Here is a 15,971-nt window from a genome sequence, read left to right as displayed (position 1 = left end):
ATATCATCTGCAAAAAGGGATAATTTGATGTCTTCTTTTCCAATTATTACTCCTTTAATTTCCTTCTCTTGTCTTATTGCTCTTGCAAGAGTTTCAAGCACTATGTTAAAGAGAAGTGGAGATAGTGGACAGCCTTGTCTGGTTCCTGATGTCAATGGGAATGCTTCCAGTTTTTCTCCATTTAGAATGATGTTGGCTGTGGGTTTGTTATATATGCCTTTAATTATGTTGAGATACCTTCCCTCCAGTCCAATTCTCTCTAGGACTTTGAAGATAAATGCAGTTGAATTTTTCAAAGGCCTTCTCTGCATCTATTGAGGTGACCATGTGGTTCTTGTCTTTGAACTCATTTATATGATTTATGATGTTTATTGACTTACATATATTGAACTATCCCTGCATCTCTGGAATAAAGCCCACTTGATCATGGTGGATGATCTTTTTGATGTATTTTGATGTGTATGTAGTTTGTAAGTATTTTCTTGAGAATTTTTGCATCTATGTTCATTAAGGTATGGGTCTATAGTGTTCCTTTTTGGTTGTATCTTTACCTGGCTGTGGTATTAGAATGATTCCTTCATAGTAGGAATTTGGAAGTTCTCCCTCCATTTCTGTCTTTTTGAATAAATTAAGTAGTATTGGATGTAGGTCTTTTTTAAATGTCTGGTAGAATTCTGTTGTAAATCCATTTGTTCCTGGGCTTTTTTTCAGTTGGGAGGTTTTGTATTACTGTTTCCTTACGTGTTAAGGGTCTGTTTAAGCTGTTAATTGCTTCTTGGTTTAGTTTTGGTGGTTCCCATACTTTTAGATACCCATCCATTTATTTTAGGTTTTCAAATTTAGTAGCATATAGATTTTTTAATATTTTATTTATTTTTTATTTTATGTATGAGTGTATTGCCTGCATATGTGAGTGCACCTGTGTCGTGTAGTGCTGTGGATCTTAGAAGGGGGCTTCAGATTCCCCTGGAACTGGAGTTAGGGATGGTTCGTAGCCACCATGTGGATGCTTGGAATCAAACCTCGGTTCTCTGCAAGAGCAGTCAGTGCTCCTAACTGCTGAATCATCTCTCCATCCCCCCTTTTCTAGTCTTATTTGGTGTTCTGTTTCTTGTATTTGCATAGGTATATTTTTCCTCAAAAAAAGATAGGAGTTCTCTTCTATGATCTTGTTGAATGTCTGGTCTATGCCACTGGCCTCAGATTCTTCTCTTTCCTCTCTGCCTGTTATTGACAGTTATTGTTTTTTCATGGTGTTCCAAAGTTCCTGCATCAGGTTCCTTTCATGTTTTAAAATTCTTTATTACATTCTTTGATTGCATGGACCAATTCCTCTGCTTTGTCTTCAAGTCCTGGTATTGTTTCATTCATTCATTCATTCATTCATTCATTCATTCATTCATTCATTCTTCAGCATCTCTTATTGAATTCATTTTATAAAGCTGGAATTTCCCTTATCATTTCATTCAGCTGTTTGTTTTCTTGGACTTGAATCTGGAGTTTATTCATTCAGGTGTTTGTGTCCTCACTGAATTCCTTGAATTCTTTGATCATGTTTATAACTGTTCTTTTAAATTTCATGACCTGGGATTCACTGAAGTAATTCTCACTGGAGCACATTTCTATAGGATTGGTTGGGTTGGGGGCATATTGTCTTGGCCTTTCCTATTGTTTTATCAGTGTGATCTGGCATGTGGAGTTATTTCCTCAGTCACATGTCTGATACAAGATTCCAGCCTGCTTCTGTTGAATGGAAGTTACTGGTGTTGCCCAAACTTGGCTGATTTCAGATCAAGTATGAAGCATTTGTAGATGAGTTCTTGAGATATTCAGTGTTGATTTTTTTAAAAAAGGTTTGTGTATTTTTATTTATGAGTATTTTGCTTGTATGTATGTATGCGTACCACACATGCCTGGTGCCTGTGGAGGCCAGCAGAGATAACTGAATACCCAGAATAGAACTGGAGTTACAGATTATTTCGAATTGTCATGTGGGTACTGGTAACTGAACCCAGGTTCTCTACAAGAGCAGCAAGTGCTCTTACCCTTTGAGCCATCTCTCCAGCCCTGTTGAGTTTTTGATTGGAGAGACTGAGTTGATTCCAGTTCAGCAGTAATTCAAAAGCCTATATGTTTCCTGAGTGGGTCTGAGTGTAGAAAGGCAGTGCAGGGAAAGAGATCTAGGGCATATTCACTGGTAGTGTGTGCTTGCTACTCCTGACTGGGCCTAGGCTTAGAGGGGTGGTTCAGGAGAGTCAAGGCAAATCACCCTACTGGAATGCAAGCTGATTTGCCTGGACATGTGGAGGGTGATGTGGGATGATGTCTTGGGTACATTCCTGGCTGGCTGGCACTCTGGTGCCACTCTGGCTGGATCTGCTTGGGACGCTGACTTACACTTATATGAGACCCTTAATGGGCCTGGGTGTGTCCCTTCACTTGTTTCTTAAATGGTGTCATTTTCAAGTACTCTCCCTTTCCTTAGTTACTCCTATTTTCTCAAATCTGTTTTAGAAAAAAAAAAAAAAAAAAAAACCTAAACAAAGTGTTCTCACTTGCTAAATCAGGAATGCGTCTCTCTGTAAATAGGACAATCTATTAAACTATCAGATTTCTTTTAAAAAATTTTTTTTTAAGAAGACAGATGGTCCATATTTGTGGTCAGGTAACAACAACTAGGCTGATCATTAAGTAACTGCTGTATTTGTTACCTATAGTGTTTTAACAAATGACCCCACAACTTAGTAACTTAAACATTTATTATTATGTATCTTCTGGTCCAGGAGTGAAGTGCATCTTTGCAAGGAAAAGGAGCATTATTTTTATTTTTTCAAAAAGTCTTTTGATTACCCATCTTGGTTGGTTTTCCCTCTAAGAGCCTCACCTCTGAATTCTCTTCACCTTATAGAGCAGAGCAGCTGGCTGTCACTTATCCAAAGACTCAATTTGCTCTGCTTAGCAGCAGGGACTCTAAAGATACTTTGTTTGTGAGACAGCATCTTGTTACACAGCCCACACTGGTCTGGAACTCACGCTTCTCAGGCCTCAGCCTCCTGGTACTGGCATCACAGGCCTGCCACACCTCTCAGCTTGAGGAGGTCTGGGTGTGGGGAGCTTCATTGTTCCTCATTCAGTTATACATAGCATTGCTCCAACAGCAACATAATCAGATGGTGGCACACTTAGCAGGTTGCCAGGCCAATCCAAGGTTCATCCTTTTTTTTTTTTTTTCTATTCTTGGCTTGGAATAACTTTTCATATCTCTCCATCACACTTGCAAAGTGCTGTGCTTTAAATAACACAGCATATGAACACTCTAGTCATTTAGATGGAGTTTTGAAAGCTTACATTGACCACTGACTTGCCAACATTGAAGAAAAAGTGAAGAATATTTGGAATAATTAGGACAAAATAGTCAACTTTGCAAAATATTTAATTCATTTCAATACACTGCCCTGTGGTATCTGATCTACTTCGGCATCCATAGCATTTAGATCTAAGGACCTTTCTAGTACGTCTGGGTTTTGAGGTTTTGACAGTGAATAGTCTCACTTTTGAAAAGCCGCATTATAGAACAGAAACCAGAGAGTGGAGATACCCATATAACTGCTGGGAATAGAGAAAGGTGGATCCTGGTGGCCATCTCCGTTCCTCTCCTGCCTCCATTTCTCAGCACTCACTCCTGAGAACAGAGGGAGGTCTTGCTCAGTCTCTTACGGGACATTCAGTGAGTGTTCTAAACCCTCTCTCCAGGAACTCTAAGAGACTTCTTTTCTTTGAGGAGCAATTCTTAATCGTAGCCCTATCTGAGGAACTACTGGAAACTGATGACTTCTGGGAAGGGGCAGGTCTTTTAAGGGCATGACTCATAGGCTCCAGTGGCTAGATCCACATTGAAGGACATTTGGGGACATAAATTTGACTCTGTAGACACATATAATAAAGTACATTAAATTGGGTGGGGGTAGTAAGGGAGGGTGCAGATAGGGGAGGGCATCTAAATACAATAAAATATATTGTATGAAGTTCACAAAAATTTAATAAAAAGGAAAAAATATTAACAATGAATGGTTGCACTGCAAATCAGTCAAAAATGAATAAGGACATTAATTTTATAAAATTTAATACATGCCAAATAAAGGAACTGTACTTGCAATAAATTAAAAAAAAATTAGGGTCCACAGTTGGCAAGAGCCTCAGCTTTTGCATAGCTCAAACCAAAAATGATAATAACATAGGAGCCAGCTCCACTGTCCTAAAGAACTGTGTTAGACTGGACTTGGGGAGTGCAGAAACCAGGGTGCAGTGGGAAGAGCTCAGAACTGATGGACTGTTCTCTACTGTAGGACACGGTTCTTCAGCTGGGAAGGGCTATAGACTCACCAGATAGATGTGGTGGCCATCTCACTCTGCTTCTTTGGGAAGAAGCAAGGCTTGTAAACCACATGCGCATCTTTTTCCACCCTCTCCCCACTGCACATGCTTAAGCATGGTGAAGAATAAGCATCAACCAAGTTAGCAAGCCTGAATTTGCCACAGTACCAGGGTCAGTGCAAGGATGGACAGCTAGAGCTAGTTGGGACTGAAGACTTCTGAGAGATGATGACAGCAGCCTCTGCTGAGACTGATAGAGAAGCTCGAACTTTAGCCAATGCCAGCAGATAGGGGCAACTCAGGCCTAGGTGCTTCCTTCTAGAACATCAGTAACTTGGACACAATGAGACCATCTCCATTACAACCCCTGGAACAGAGGCAATCTGGGAGCTGAGGCAATCAAAATCCTCATTTATTCAATTTTACCATCGTAAGAATCAGATCACTAAGTAGAATTTATACACAATAATTCTTTTGCACATCCGAGTTTGTCGACCCCGACTGCACTTGCTCCACAGAACTACGAAGCTGACAAAGGTGGATGGTTCCCTGCTGCCATGTAGGACACAAGGCACACCTCCTAGCATGCCTCTTGGAGGTCAGGGACGTCTTATCTGGGTAGGCTAGCAGAGGACAGCAGCAGTGCAAAGGAAAATGGCGTTGAAGTATGCTCACATGGCCACATGCTCAGGAATGACAAACAGGAGCCGCAGTTACCTGCAATGGGTTGTGTAGATCAGCCAAAGATTGCAGGTTGTTGGACACACAGGGCATAGGGAATCTTGAGGGGCTGGGCAGGGGATGGCATGATGTTTGCTTTCAGAACCCTCGCTCTGGGTGCACCTGGACAGTGGCTGAGAACTGCTACAGGCTGATTTTAATTGACTTTTGTTTTCTCTAGTATCGCATTGCTCCTAACCACACCCATATCTACACTGCATGAGAAAGGCATCTTTTCCCAGATGTATAAACTAAGAGTCCAGGAATGGAAAGTGAAAATAAGTTTAGTCTGAAAATTTCCAGAGTGTTAACAGCCTGGATCTTGATAATTCAGATCCAAACTAATTCAATATTTATATTTAGCACTCAGAAATCTCTCCCCTCCCCCACCTTATGCATGTGTACATGTAGCATTCTTAACTAAAAATGTTATTAAAAGCATCTAATGAAACTGGGAGACAACTACACTGTTATACACTGTGTAATTCCTACTGCTGGGTGCAGCTGCCCTCTGGTGGAGGTGGGCAGTGGTTTCAGGGAAGCCTGTTTCTTTGGGGTGGCTTGATGTTTCCAGAATCTTCCTACTATCTGCTTCTTGAGACCCACCAGTGATTCTGTCACCCACTGATACCTCATAAATTAATCTCTTTCTCTTCTAAGAGTTGGTTTTGCTTTCTACACACTGACCAGAAGAGGTCAAATTAGTACTTCGTGAAAAGAGATCTGCAGTGGTTCAGGTCAGGCACTGTGAAGGCAGACTGCCTGGGTACACTGCTGAGCCTTTGTGTGTGTCTGCAGGGGTCAGAGGCAGGATTCTTACAGGGCTGTATGCTGATTGAGAGTCATAGGAAAGGCGCTGTTAACAGTGCCAACACACAGTAGTTGCTCTACAAATATTTGTCTTTATAGTATTAAAACACATAGTTTAACACTGTAACAACTGCCAAACTAACAATTTACTGAGAATGTCTGAAAGATTTTCAGGGATGAATTTCAATTACTTTATAGTTCAAAACAGAAGCAACATAAAACTGTTACCATTAAATAACTTTGAACTTGGTTGGTTAACACTCAGAGGGCAGTTTTAAGGACAAACAATTGTGCCTCTCCTATCCAATACAAGTTAAGCGGGCTTGCTTCTGACCTACTTTAAAACGGGCTAGTCACACATTACAAAGGCTGACTGGCTGGCATTTTGATTGCTATATTTAAACTCTTAGAAATTAAAAAATAATTATTGGTTGTCTTTTAGCACAACTATCTGCTACAGTTTGTTCAAAAGGAAAATTCATGGCAGGGAGAATGCGATTTTTTAATTGAAAAGATTTTATTTGTAATTATACGTATGTATGTCTTGAGTGTGGATTTGTACATGTGAGGGCAGAGCTCCTGGTGGCCAGAAGAGGGCATCGGATCACCTGGAGCTGGTGTTAAGGTGGTTGTGAGCTGCTGGGCATTGGTGGTGGGAACTGAACTCGCCGTCTGCAAGACCAGTATGCGCTCCTAACTACAGAACCATCTCTTTAGCCCCGAGGTGAGTATGTACGCCTCTCAGTGGACACAAACCAGTATTATTTATTTAAAACAAAGCCTATCTTGTTTGGAAATTTTCTCATGTTATTTCAGAAATGGGGAATGAACACATTCTATTATTTGCCTCTTAGTTATTTAAAAAAGAAGGATGTTTATTACCTTTTTTTCTATACTTAGGGCTTAATGTTCAACTGAAACTTAGTAATTAGTGTAATTTACTTCTGAAACAAAATGATATACTGAAATTAGCAAATCCTTTTGGTAAGTTTTGTAATAGAACTTTTCTAGAAACGAACCTGCTCAAAACAGCAAAAGGAGTGATAACACTTACTATGTTAAGAACAACAAAGTTCAGCTTATTATTTTTGTAAAAGACTTTTCCGGTAAAAATAATAACCCTAGATTCTAGGAAAACCCTATCTCTGTCATTATCTCTAGACAAATGAAACTTCTTACTGTGTGGTAAATATGGATCCTTATATTTACAGATAAGTATACCATTCACCACTTATCAAAATAATCTTCTTTCTGAAACAGATGGAGACTACTATAGAGTTCCACAACTGGTCACACACAGAGAATATGTGTCTGAGAGATGCCCAGCACGAAGTGACACATCTACAGTGGAACCTCTACACCTAAGGATCATGGAAGATGGCGGAACGGGAGAAAATACTAACATATCTCTCAGCTCTCACCAGCAAAACTTCCTTATGCAACAGAGGTGATTAACACCGAAGGCCACAATTGGATGAAGTGTAGCGAATAAGAGACTGCAGAGTGGGTGTCCCTGGATAGGACTCCTAAGTTAAACCTCACCCACTCAGGGCTCAGGGACCATTGTGGAAGAGGGAGTGGAAAGATTGTAATAGCCAGGGTTGGTGCATGGCCATAAAGAAACAGTCTTCTAGGACTCTGAGAACTTGCAGCAATGGTAACAGCATGCACAAGACCCATGCAGACTCAATCAGACAAAAACCCAGCACAGAACTAGGGAAATGGGCAGGAGGCCCCACCTTAGCCGAGAAACTATTGGCAGCTGGTCACTGTTGGATGAGAGAGCTGATCTTCTTTAAGGGAGTGTCTCTAGATAGGCTGACTAGAGACTCCAGTGGATGAACTCACAGTGACGGACATCTGGGCACACAATTTGTAGATGGGGGAGGGGGTCTAAATATGATTAAGATTTATTGTATGAAATACATAAAAATTCAATAAAATATACATAAAAACAATAATCCAAAGTGAGCACTGAAGTAGAAAGAACAGGAGTCTTACAGTGAGGTCACAGCCAGGGCGAGAAGGCTGAGGGCCCACTCAGCAAGAGAAACCTCAGTTCTAAATACCTATGACTAAACAAGCCTGCTGTGAAGACAAACAGTGCCTTAGCTCTCGGCCCCTCGGGTTTCCTAAAGGGACAAGGAGTTCTGCTCTGCTCTGAGGCCAGGTGGTCGGTCCCTCTGGGGCCTGACGGCATCTCTGTGTTTGGTGTCTTCATCTATAAATGGATGATACCGTCTTCATGGGGTGTGCTGAGGGTGAAGTGAGATGCCACCCACCGAAAGGACAGAAGCACACAGCTGCACTCACTTCTGTCTAAGGGTGAAAAGAGCAGGAATGGTGTTTGTCTTTCCTACTCCTACGGTCAGTAAAGGATGACAATATAGCCATCTAACTAGTCAGCAGCTACAAGACACCTGCAGGTGAATCTCCTCCCTTAGACTCTTCTGTGCACCATGGGAAGCAACGGGGCACCCCCTTAGCCTGTCCTCCTGCATTCCAACATCCTGTTTTTCTACAGCATCTCATTCAGCTTTCACATGGTCACTGCTCTCCTCCCTACAGCCAACCATAGTCCTTCAGACACTACGGTCCTGACAGGGGCACTGGACTGCTTGATGACAGTTGTTTAACCCAGTCAAAAGTTCACAATGAGAAGATCAATGTTTATTTATTCAACAAACATGGAATGCCTGATAGGACCAGATATCTACCAGTCAGAAAGCACAGAACATGTAATTAGCAAATAGAAAGGTTATAGGACATCAGCCTGCTAATGTTATTCCAGATGTCACTGAAAGTGACAATTTGCAGTGTTTCAACATATAGATATTAGAAAGCTAACCACAGTTGACAACATATAGAACAGCATAGCCCAGAATGCAACAATTGCTGCCAGCAGAGCTTCTGGAAACAAGCTGTGCACTGGATCACTGCAGCTAAAGTCTGTTCTCAGACAGCTGGACAGTTCTCAGTACTATGCCTCATGCCCAAGTGGTCTTACTGAGGTCTAAAAACGTAATTTCTAATTCGGAGATTTAGGTTTTCATTTGCTAACTAAAGGATGAACCAAACAATGAATGTTGAAATATCAATGATGAACCCAAATATTTCAAGGCATGGGGGTGGCCTTGACTTCTCTGTCAACAGCAGGCAGGAGCATCTGTAAGGCAGGCCTGGATGAAGAAACTCATCCACAGCAAAGGTCAACACGAACACATCTCTGAACAGTGCTGGAGACAGCACAGCTGCTGTGGTCCAAGAACAGTCTGGAATAGAGTGGCAAAGAGAGGCTGACCAGCAGAGCTCAGCTACTTTTTCATCTCCAAAATTGCACTTCCTGGTCCTCGGCTCTTAGCACTACAGATGTTGCAGTACTGCGCAAGAGAATTCTGAAAATATAATTAAAAAGCACACATTAAAAAAATATTCGGTCTACTTTCACATTAAAAAATATAACAGTAGCATCAGTCAAAGTTGACAGCTCTGATGTCATGAAGTGTATCTCCTTGCTCTGGAGATGATTTTAGCTCAGACAGGATCCAGTTCACTATTACTTTGCAACTGAGAGGACACCACAGAGCTGAGGAGATGGCTCAGTTGGCAGAGCGGAAACACAAAAACCTGACTGAGTTCAAGCCCTAGAGCCCACTTTAAAAATGTTTGCTGTGCTGGGACACCTCTGTAATCCCAGTGCCAGGGACAGGTAGGTCCCTGGGGTTCTCTGGCCAGACACACTGGACTATTTGGTGACTCCTAGGTTCCAGCAAGAGACCCTGTTACAAAAAGCAAGGTAGACAGTTCCTGAGGAATGACACTTGAGATTATCATCTAGCCTCCACATGCATGTGCAAACACATGCACATGTACCTGCACACACATGCACCTACAAACACATGAGTTCACACACACACACACACACACACACACACAAAAACAAAAACGAAAAATACCATAGAACTAGTAGAACTAGGATTATGTGGCCTGGGGGAATAAGTAACTTGACACAAAAGGATAACATCATCATGCCACACAGCTCAGGCCAGAGAAATCTGCATAACCATGAAAGTGTTCTCTACCATACAGCTCTGCAGTCCAGTGGTTGCTGGGTTCTTTTGCATGAACTCACTCAGCTGGGTATGCTCTTATGTTTACTATGGCACACCATATACTGTAACATTTGAAAAGTGAACAATATATCTTATGTGATATAAAAGCAAAATCATCCCTTCCAGGATTCTAGGACCGCTTTAGATACCCAAATCCACAGATGCTCAAATCCCTTATATAAAATGGCACAGATTCACACATAACCTATGTACCGCCCTGGAATATTTAAGTATTTTCAGGTTACTTACAACACTGAATATAATGTAATGCTACATAAATAGTCACACTGTTGACGGAATAATGACAAGGTCTACACATGTTCAGTACAATGCAGCCTCTCCCCCATATTTCTGATGCAAAGACAGTTAAATCCATGGATGCAGAACTCATGGATTTGGTTGGATGTAGAATTAAGAAACCCAGAACCACCAGGATGACCAGTTCTGGTAGTGAGCCCATCTCTCTGATCGGATCAATTTCTCTTCAGTTGACAGGGGCCACCATGCTTGAGCTGAAACTCACCATGCTGGGCATGGGCAGGCACTCTTTGTGGAACATGTGTCGGCAATGGAAAACCACCACGCTGAAAGGCTTAGCTGCATCTGTAGGAATTTGGAGGACAGAAGGAGAAAAACTCAATGCCACAGGCAGGTCAGAAAATGGTTAAGTTGTTCTTGAGAACAAGAATTTCCCAGCAACAGGCTGTTTGAGGATAGCCTCTTTACAAAAGCATTTTGAGGGGTGGGGAGACCAAACACAAAGCTGGTGTTATAGTCCCATTGCTTTGAATCATAATTCACAGGTTACTCTGTGTAGGTTATCAAGTGATAAGTGAGGGACACTCTCACAACAAATATGGAAATGCTTGCTGTAAACACTAGAGTGAGTGTGTGTGTCCCTGTGTGCACTGATCCTCTCCCAAGCCAACACTCACGTCATCTCTAGATGCCACATATGAAATCTAGTCTGTGGCCTGAAAAAAAAATGCTTTCCCTGTTCACCTCTTCTTTGCTAAGGCCTCTCACTGAGGCCAGAGGCAGACCTGGCTCAGGAGCCCAGGCTGACTCTGCATTTTACTGCACTTCTGCCTGGGTAGGTACTTCACCTGCTTCTGCTGTGTGGACTGGTTCTGATAATCCCTAGTGCCCTCAGCAAAAGCTGGGGATGGAACTGTATGGTGGGGTGTATGTGGCCCCATTCCACCGAAATTCTGCCTAAGCACTATAAAAGTCCATTGCAGTCTTGACATAAGCTCTTGGAAATCTAAACCTATTTCCTCTAGAGAAGAGCTTAAGTGGAAGGACTTCTAGTGGGACTGTGCTATTAAATAATTCCTTAACATCAAATAAATGTAAAGGTAGCTACATCTTAGCACCCCACCCTAAATTTGTATTTTAAAATATCCTAACAACTATGCCTTAATTTCTACTTTCAAATTATGAGTTTCTTCTTCTCATGCTTTTGTGTATGAAGGTCAGTAAGGCTCTCAGGCTCATGCTCCTGGAACTCTGCCACCCTGCGATAGGGCCAGCGCCATGGGCTGCAAGTCTCCCAGATGCTGATACACCCTGGTTTGAGGCCTCAGCTCTGCAGACAGCAGTACCAGAAGCCATGGCAAAATCATGTAAGTTTAGAGATAATAATTAGTTATTTCAAAATCTTTCCCTTCTAGTCATCTTACCTGTTGGAAGGATAGGAGAAAGGCATGATTCACAGACATTCTCTTCTGTAAGAAAGCACACATAGGTTAAGCACATTTCCATTTGTCTGGCCATTTCTTTTTTAAAATATTTTATTTATGATATTTTGTTTTATGTGTATGAGTGTATTGCCTGCATGTGTGTAAGTGTACCCATGTTGTACAATGCCCGTGGAGTTGGATCCCCTGGAACTGAAGTTATGGACAGTTGTTAGCTGTCATGTGGGTGCTGGCGATCGAACCTGGGTCCTCTGCAAGAGCAGCTGGTGCTCTTAACCACTGAGCTATCTTTTCGGACCCTTGCCTGGCCGCTTCTGAAAACAGGGTACATTGTTCTGAATGCTTATTTCAGTTTACTCACCATCGACCAGAACACCTTTCATTTGAGTTCGGTGCATTTTCCTCAGTAATGACAAAGAGTCAGCGACGAGAATTTTCTTGCAGCCTTCCCGAAGCAGAATCTAATGTGCACGTTTAAAAAGAAAGACCATTTTGAATAACTCAAATATTGGGATATGTCTTACTGAAGAATCATAAAATGCCAAAGAGGTACTTTCTGATTCTCCTGCCCTCCGTGCTGGGTGAGCCAGTCATCACTCTTGGAAATTTGCTTACATTTAATGGCTACACAGTGGCATTTCTAAAGTCAAATTTGTAAAGTCCCAAAGTCTGGCAAAGACCTTGCACTAACCAATTTAATTTTATCTCACAGGCTTCTCTAAACAGATTCTTTCTGGCACTTTGGTCCTTATATGACTCATTCCAGCCCAACCTTCAAGTCTTTGCCTAGGATGGAAAACTTGTCCTTCCCAAACCAACCACTCATTTAATAAATCCATCTATTCTCCCACAAATATGTCCTGGGTCCCTGTCATGTGCAGGGCACTGGCTGCAAATGGGAAACTGAGCGGAGGCCTTTTGGCTCCTGGCGGCACCCTTCCCTTCTTCACTGCTGGCTGGGAGCTTTGTTTGCTTCCACAGGTGTAAATTCACCACTGGAGGTTCTTCATGGCAGCCATGTACAGTAGCCCAAGCTCCCTTACAAACCCAAGAACACTAGTTGTAGGTGAATTCAGGCAGAGGTGGGCCCCAATCATGTAAAGGAAATTTTCAGGAAACAGAGAACCAAGGTCTGGGTTATAGTTCTGCACCTGCCATTCCTAGTCTTTCTGTTGGTGATGAGCAGGAAGTCACACGATACTTTTCCTGTCCATGGAGATGCTGCTATGAAGTGCCCTCTCTGCCTCCCTTTCATTATTTCTTATGAAACAATGTCTTACTAGAAAATCATCCTCCTGCCTCAGCGTCCTAAATGCTAGATTTATAGCTGTGCACTACAGTGCCTAGCTTTGAACTTTGCTGTCAAATTTTACTACAACGGAATTTTTTGATTCACTTTAAAAAAGACATTAAGATTTTAACAGAAATCCTTATAGCATATAGGAAGAGCAAAACCAAGAAATACTAAGAAAGTATCTACAAAATATTGATGCTAGCAAACTGTAAGAAATTCAGCAAGTAAGCATATAAAGCTGTTAGCCTCCAACACCAAAATAAGACTTGTGAGGAGCAGGGTCGGTTCCAGCAGCTCTGGTGAAGTGCTACAGAAGCATCTAGCTCTGACCCTTGAGTGTCCAGGGCCCATTAGCAGAGTAGCAGAGGAGGCAGGCTGCAGCAGCTGGGGGTCTAGACACAGCCATGGGCTGCAAAGAAAACAGCAACCCCCCTCACCCCTCCCCATACTAACAACTCTCCACTCAGGACTATATTTTCTAACAGATACAATCTGCTTGCAGAAAATATTCTGTAGGAAAAATTTCAGTTGTCAAAAAGCCAGGTGATACTGTCTACTTCTTCATTTAACTAAAATCCAAGGCTCTAAATCAGAAAAATATGAAAACATTAGGTCATTGAAAGGATGCTGGCAGGCAAGTAGACCTGAGAATGTGATCATCATCTATAGAAAAGCCTTGTATACTGAGTATCTCTGAGAGTTTCAGGCGACCAAGGGTGTCAAGGGAAGGAAGAGCAAACAGCAGCACAGAGTAGTATCCTCCACAACAAGCACAGCATTGACTGTGGCTTCCCAGGGGCTGGCGTGGCAGTGAGTCTGTGGAACTGAGCAGGCAGAACAGCGCTGTCCTTGAGATTCTACTGCCAAACTCCGAGAGAGGTGTAGTCCAAGAATCCCTTGTAGGCATTGCTGGCTCCAAGCCATCCTCACTTGGTCCTGACTTTCACCCTCCTGAGCTCTAACTGTCCTGTCTTTCAAGGTCACCTCTGCTTGTTTTCCAGGCAGGCCAGGTCTTCCAGCTACCTTTGTCAGTTTGATGTTCCCTGCCTTTAGGACACGCGTGCTCTCTTCTGTCACTATTCAGTGACTACTGCTCCTACACACACCATCTATCGTTTTGTCGCTTTTTCTTTTCAAAATATGCAATTCCAAAGGGGGAGAAAAAGAACAAGAAGAAAATACCCAAGTCCTTACCACCTAGAGCTAACGAACTCACTAGCATTTCACCATGTGCTTCAGATGGTTAGATCATGGCCTGTCCTTTAAGATGTTGGTCAATAAGCAGTCAGATCCCACAGCCCTAAGAAATCGGGCCATGCCTGGTACAGTGTTCTCTCTGGGACAGAGAGTTAAAAAGTCCTGCTGTATTGTGGGATCACAGCCCCTAATTTATGGTCTACCCCAGTACCTGGCTCCCCCATGCACCTTGTCATTTAGGCTACCCAAACTAAATTCCATACTAGGGTACTTCTTGATGAAGTTCCTCTCTAGGCTTTAAAGGGAAGCCTCTCCTTTTCATTATGGCCCCATCATACTGTCCCTGATATGAGTTACTGTCTGTCTATCTACCATTAATTAATTAATTAATTAATTAACTGAGACAGGATCTCACTATACAGCCCTGGCTGGCCTGGAACTCACAGAGATCTTCTTGCCACTGCCTCCTGAGTACTGGGATTAAGGGTGCAATACCACCACACCTGGTGTTACTGCTGTTTATTGATGCTCTCCCACCTCAAGGCCTGATCAGGTTCCCATGGTTGTGCTGCCTTCTCTCCTCATAACACTCACTTCCGAAGGGTAACTTTGAGTCAGCTCCTTTCCCAAGCCAACCACTGCTGCTCTCTTTTCTAGCACAGATTTACTTATTCTAGAAAATAAAGCCTCACTGACACACCTCACATGGTACTACATCCCATGAACTGTTCCTCCCACCTTATGAAGATAACTCTACCTTTGCTTAGCGTATGTCCAAGTAGACTATGTAGGTGGCTGGGTCTTACACAACACAGATCTGGTCAGTGAGGTACCAACATCAGACCTGTGAAGTAGCCTCTTTCAAATGAAAAACTCAAGCCTCATTAGGAAAAAACCTTTAGTTTCCTGCATCTTCCTGCCTGGAAAGTAGCTGTATAATCTGACATATTGCATCTAACTAGATGCCAAGATGCAGCATCCCTAAGGTTCATTCTCCTGTTGACGGATGGTTAAATTGTTTCCAGTTCACTGGTAAGAACATTCTGGTATACATTTTTGTGAACATATTTTTTATCTTTTAAGCAAATATTTAAGAGTCAAATTGGTGGACTATGTAGTAAGTACTGAAGGACAAAAGTAGGTCCTGAAAGCTTCTCACATTCAGTTATTACACTCTGGCTACCTTCGCAGAAAGCAGCAACCCCCAATGCCCCAACTGACCTCTCTGATATGACTCAATCCCAATCACAGGGTATAACCTGGACCAGAGTTCTGCATGACTGACCCTGCACCTCCCTGAGAGGACACAACCTCAGCCCCAAATCCCTCCTCTTCCTCGAAGGGAGAAAAATATAAAAACCATGAGTCTGAATGGGAGGGTGCACTCTCTTCCAGATCCTGGGCTGCAAGGAGGTGACCACCTGCTTAGGCCCCTGGCCACGGGGCCAGTGATCTCTCAGGTTTATTCTCTAATAAATCTGCTTGCTCTATATAAGGTCTGTTTACCTCATCTACTTCCTATTTCCTTACAAATGTATGTTTAAGTTATTATCAGTTTTCAAAGGTAGTCATATTATTTTGCATATTCCCACCTGTGAAGTTTTGCCCACCTGTGATGTTTTTAAATCTGCTAACTCTACCTATAGACCCAATTTCTTTAATGACTGTAAGTCTATCCTACTTGCTCTTGGTAATTTGTATTTTCCTAAGAAACTGTTCATTTGGGGACTTTCAAAGATATTGATAGAAACATTTTTTTTTTAA

At 42.3% G+C, this 15,971-nt stretch overlaps 1 protein-coding gene across 1 annotated transcript in view; it reads right to left on the bottom strand.

Annotated features, from left to right (window-relative positions):
• Positions 1-8,552: 8,552 nt before the first annotated feature.
• Positions 8,553-15,971, bottom strand: part of Vps41 (VPS41 subunit of HOPS complex) — a 183,700-nt gene continuing 176,281 nt past the window's right edge. Inside the window, exons 26-29 of the mRNA XM_008851607.2 lie at positions 12,078-12,177; positions 11,699-11,743; positions 10,540-10,619; positions 8,553-9,299 (exon numbers count right to left, since the gene is read on the bottom strand). Of these exons, the coding sequence (XP_008849829.1) occupies positions 9,219-9,299; positions 10,540-10,619; positions 11,699-11,743; positions 12,078-12,177 (306 nt within the window). The 3' untranslated portion in view covers positions 8,553-9,218. The remainder of the gene's footprint in view (positions 9,300-10,539; positions 10,620-11,698; positions 11,744-12,077; positions 12,178-15,971) is intronic.

Source organism: Nannospalax galili, unplaced genomic scaffold (genome assembly GCF_000622305.1).
Source record: "Nannospalax galili isolate Female #2095 unplaced genomic scaffold, S.galili_v1.0 scaffold1386, whole genome shotgun sequence".
Lineage (NCBI taxonomy): Eukaryota > Metazoa > Chordata > Mammalia > Rodentia > Spalacidae > Nannospalax > Nannospalax galili.
Note: the sequence above shows the minus strand (reverse complement) of the source record. Positions and strands in the feature narration are given on the sequence as shown.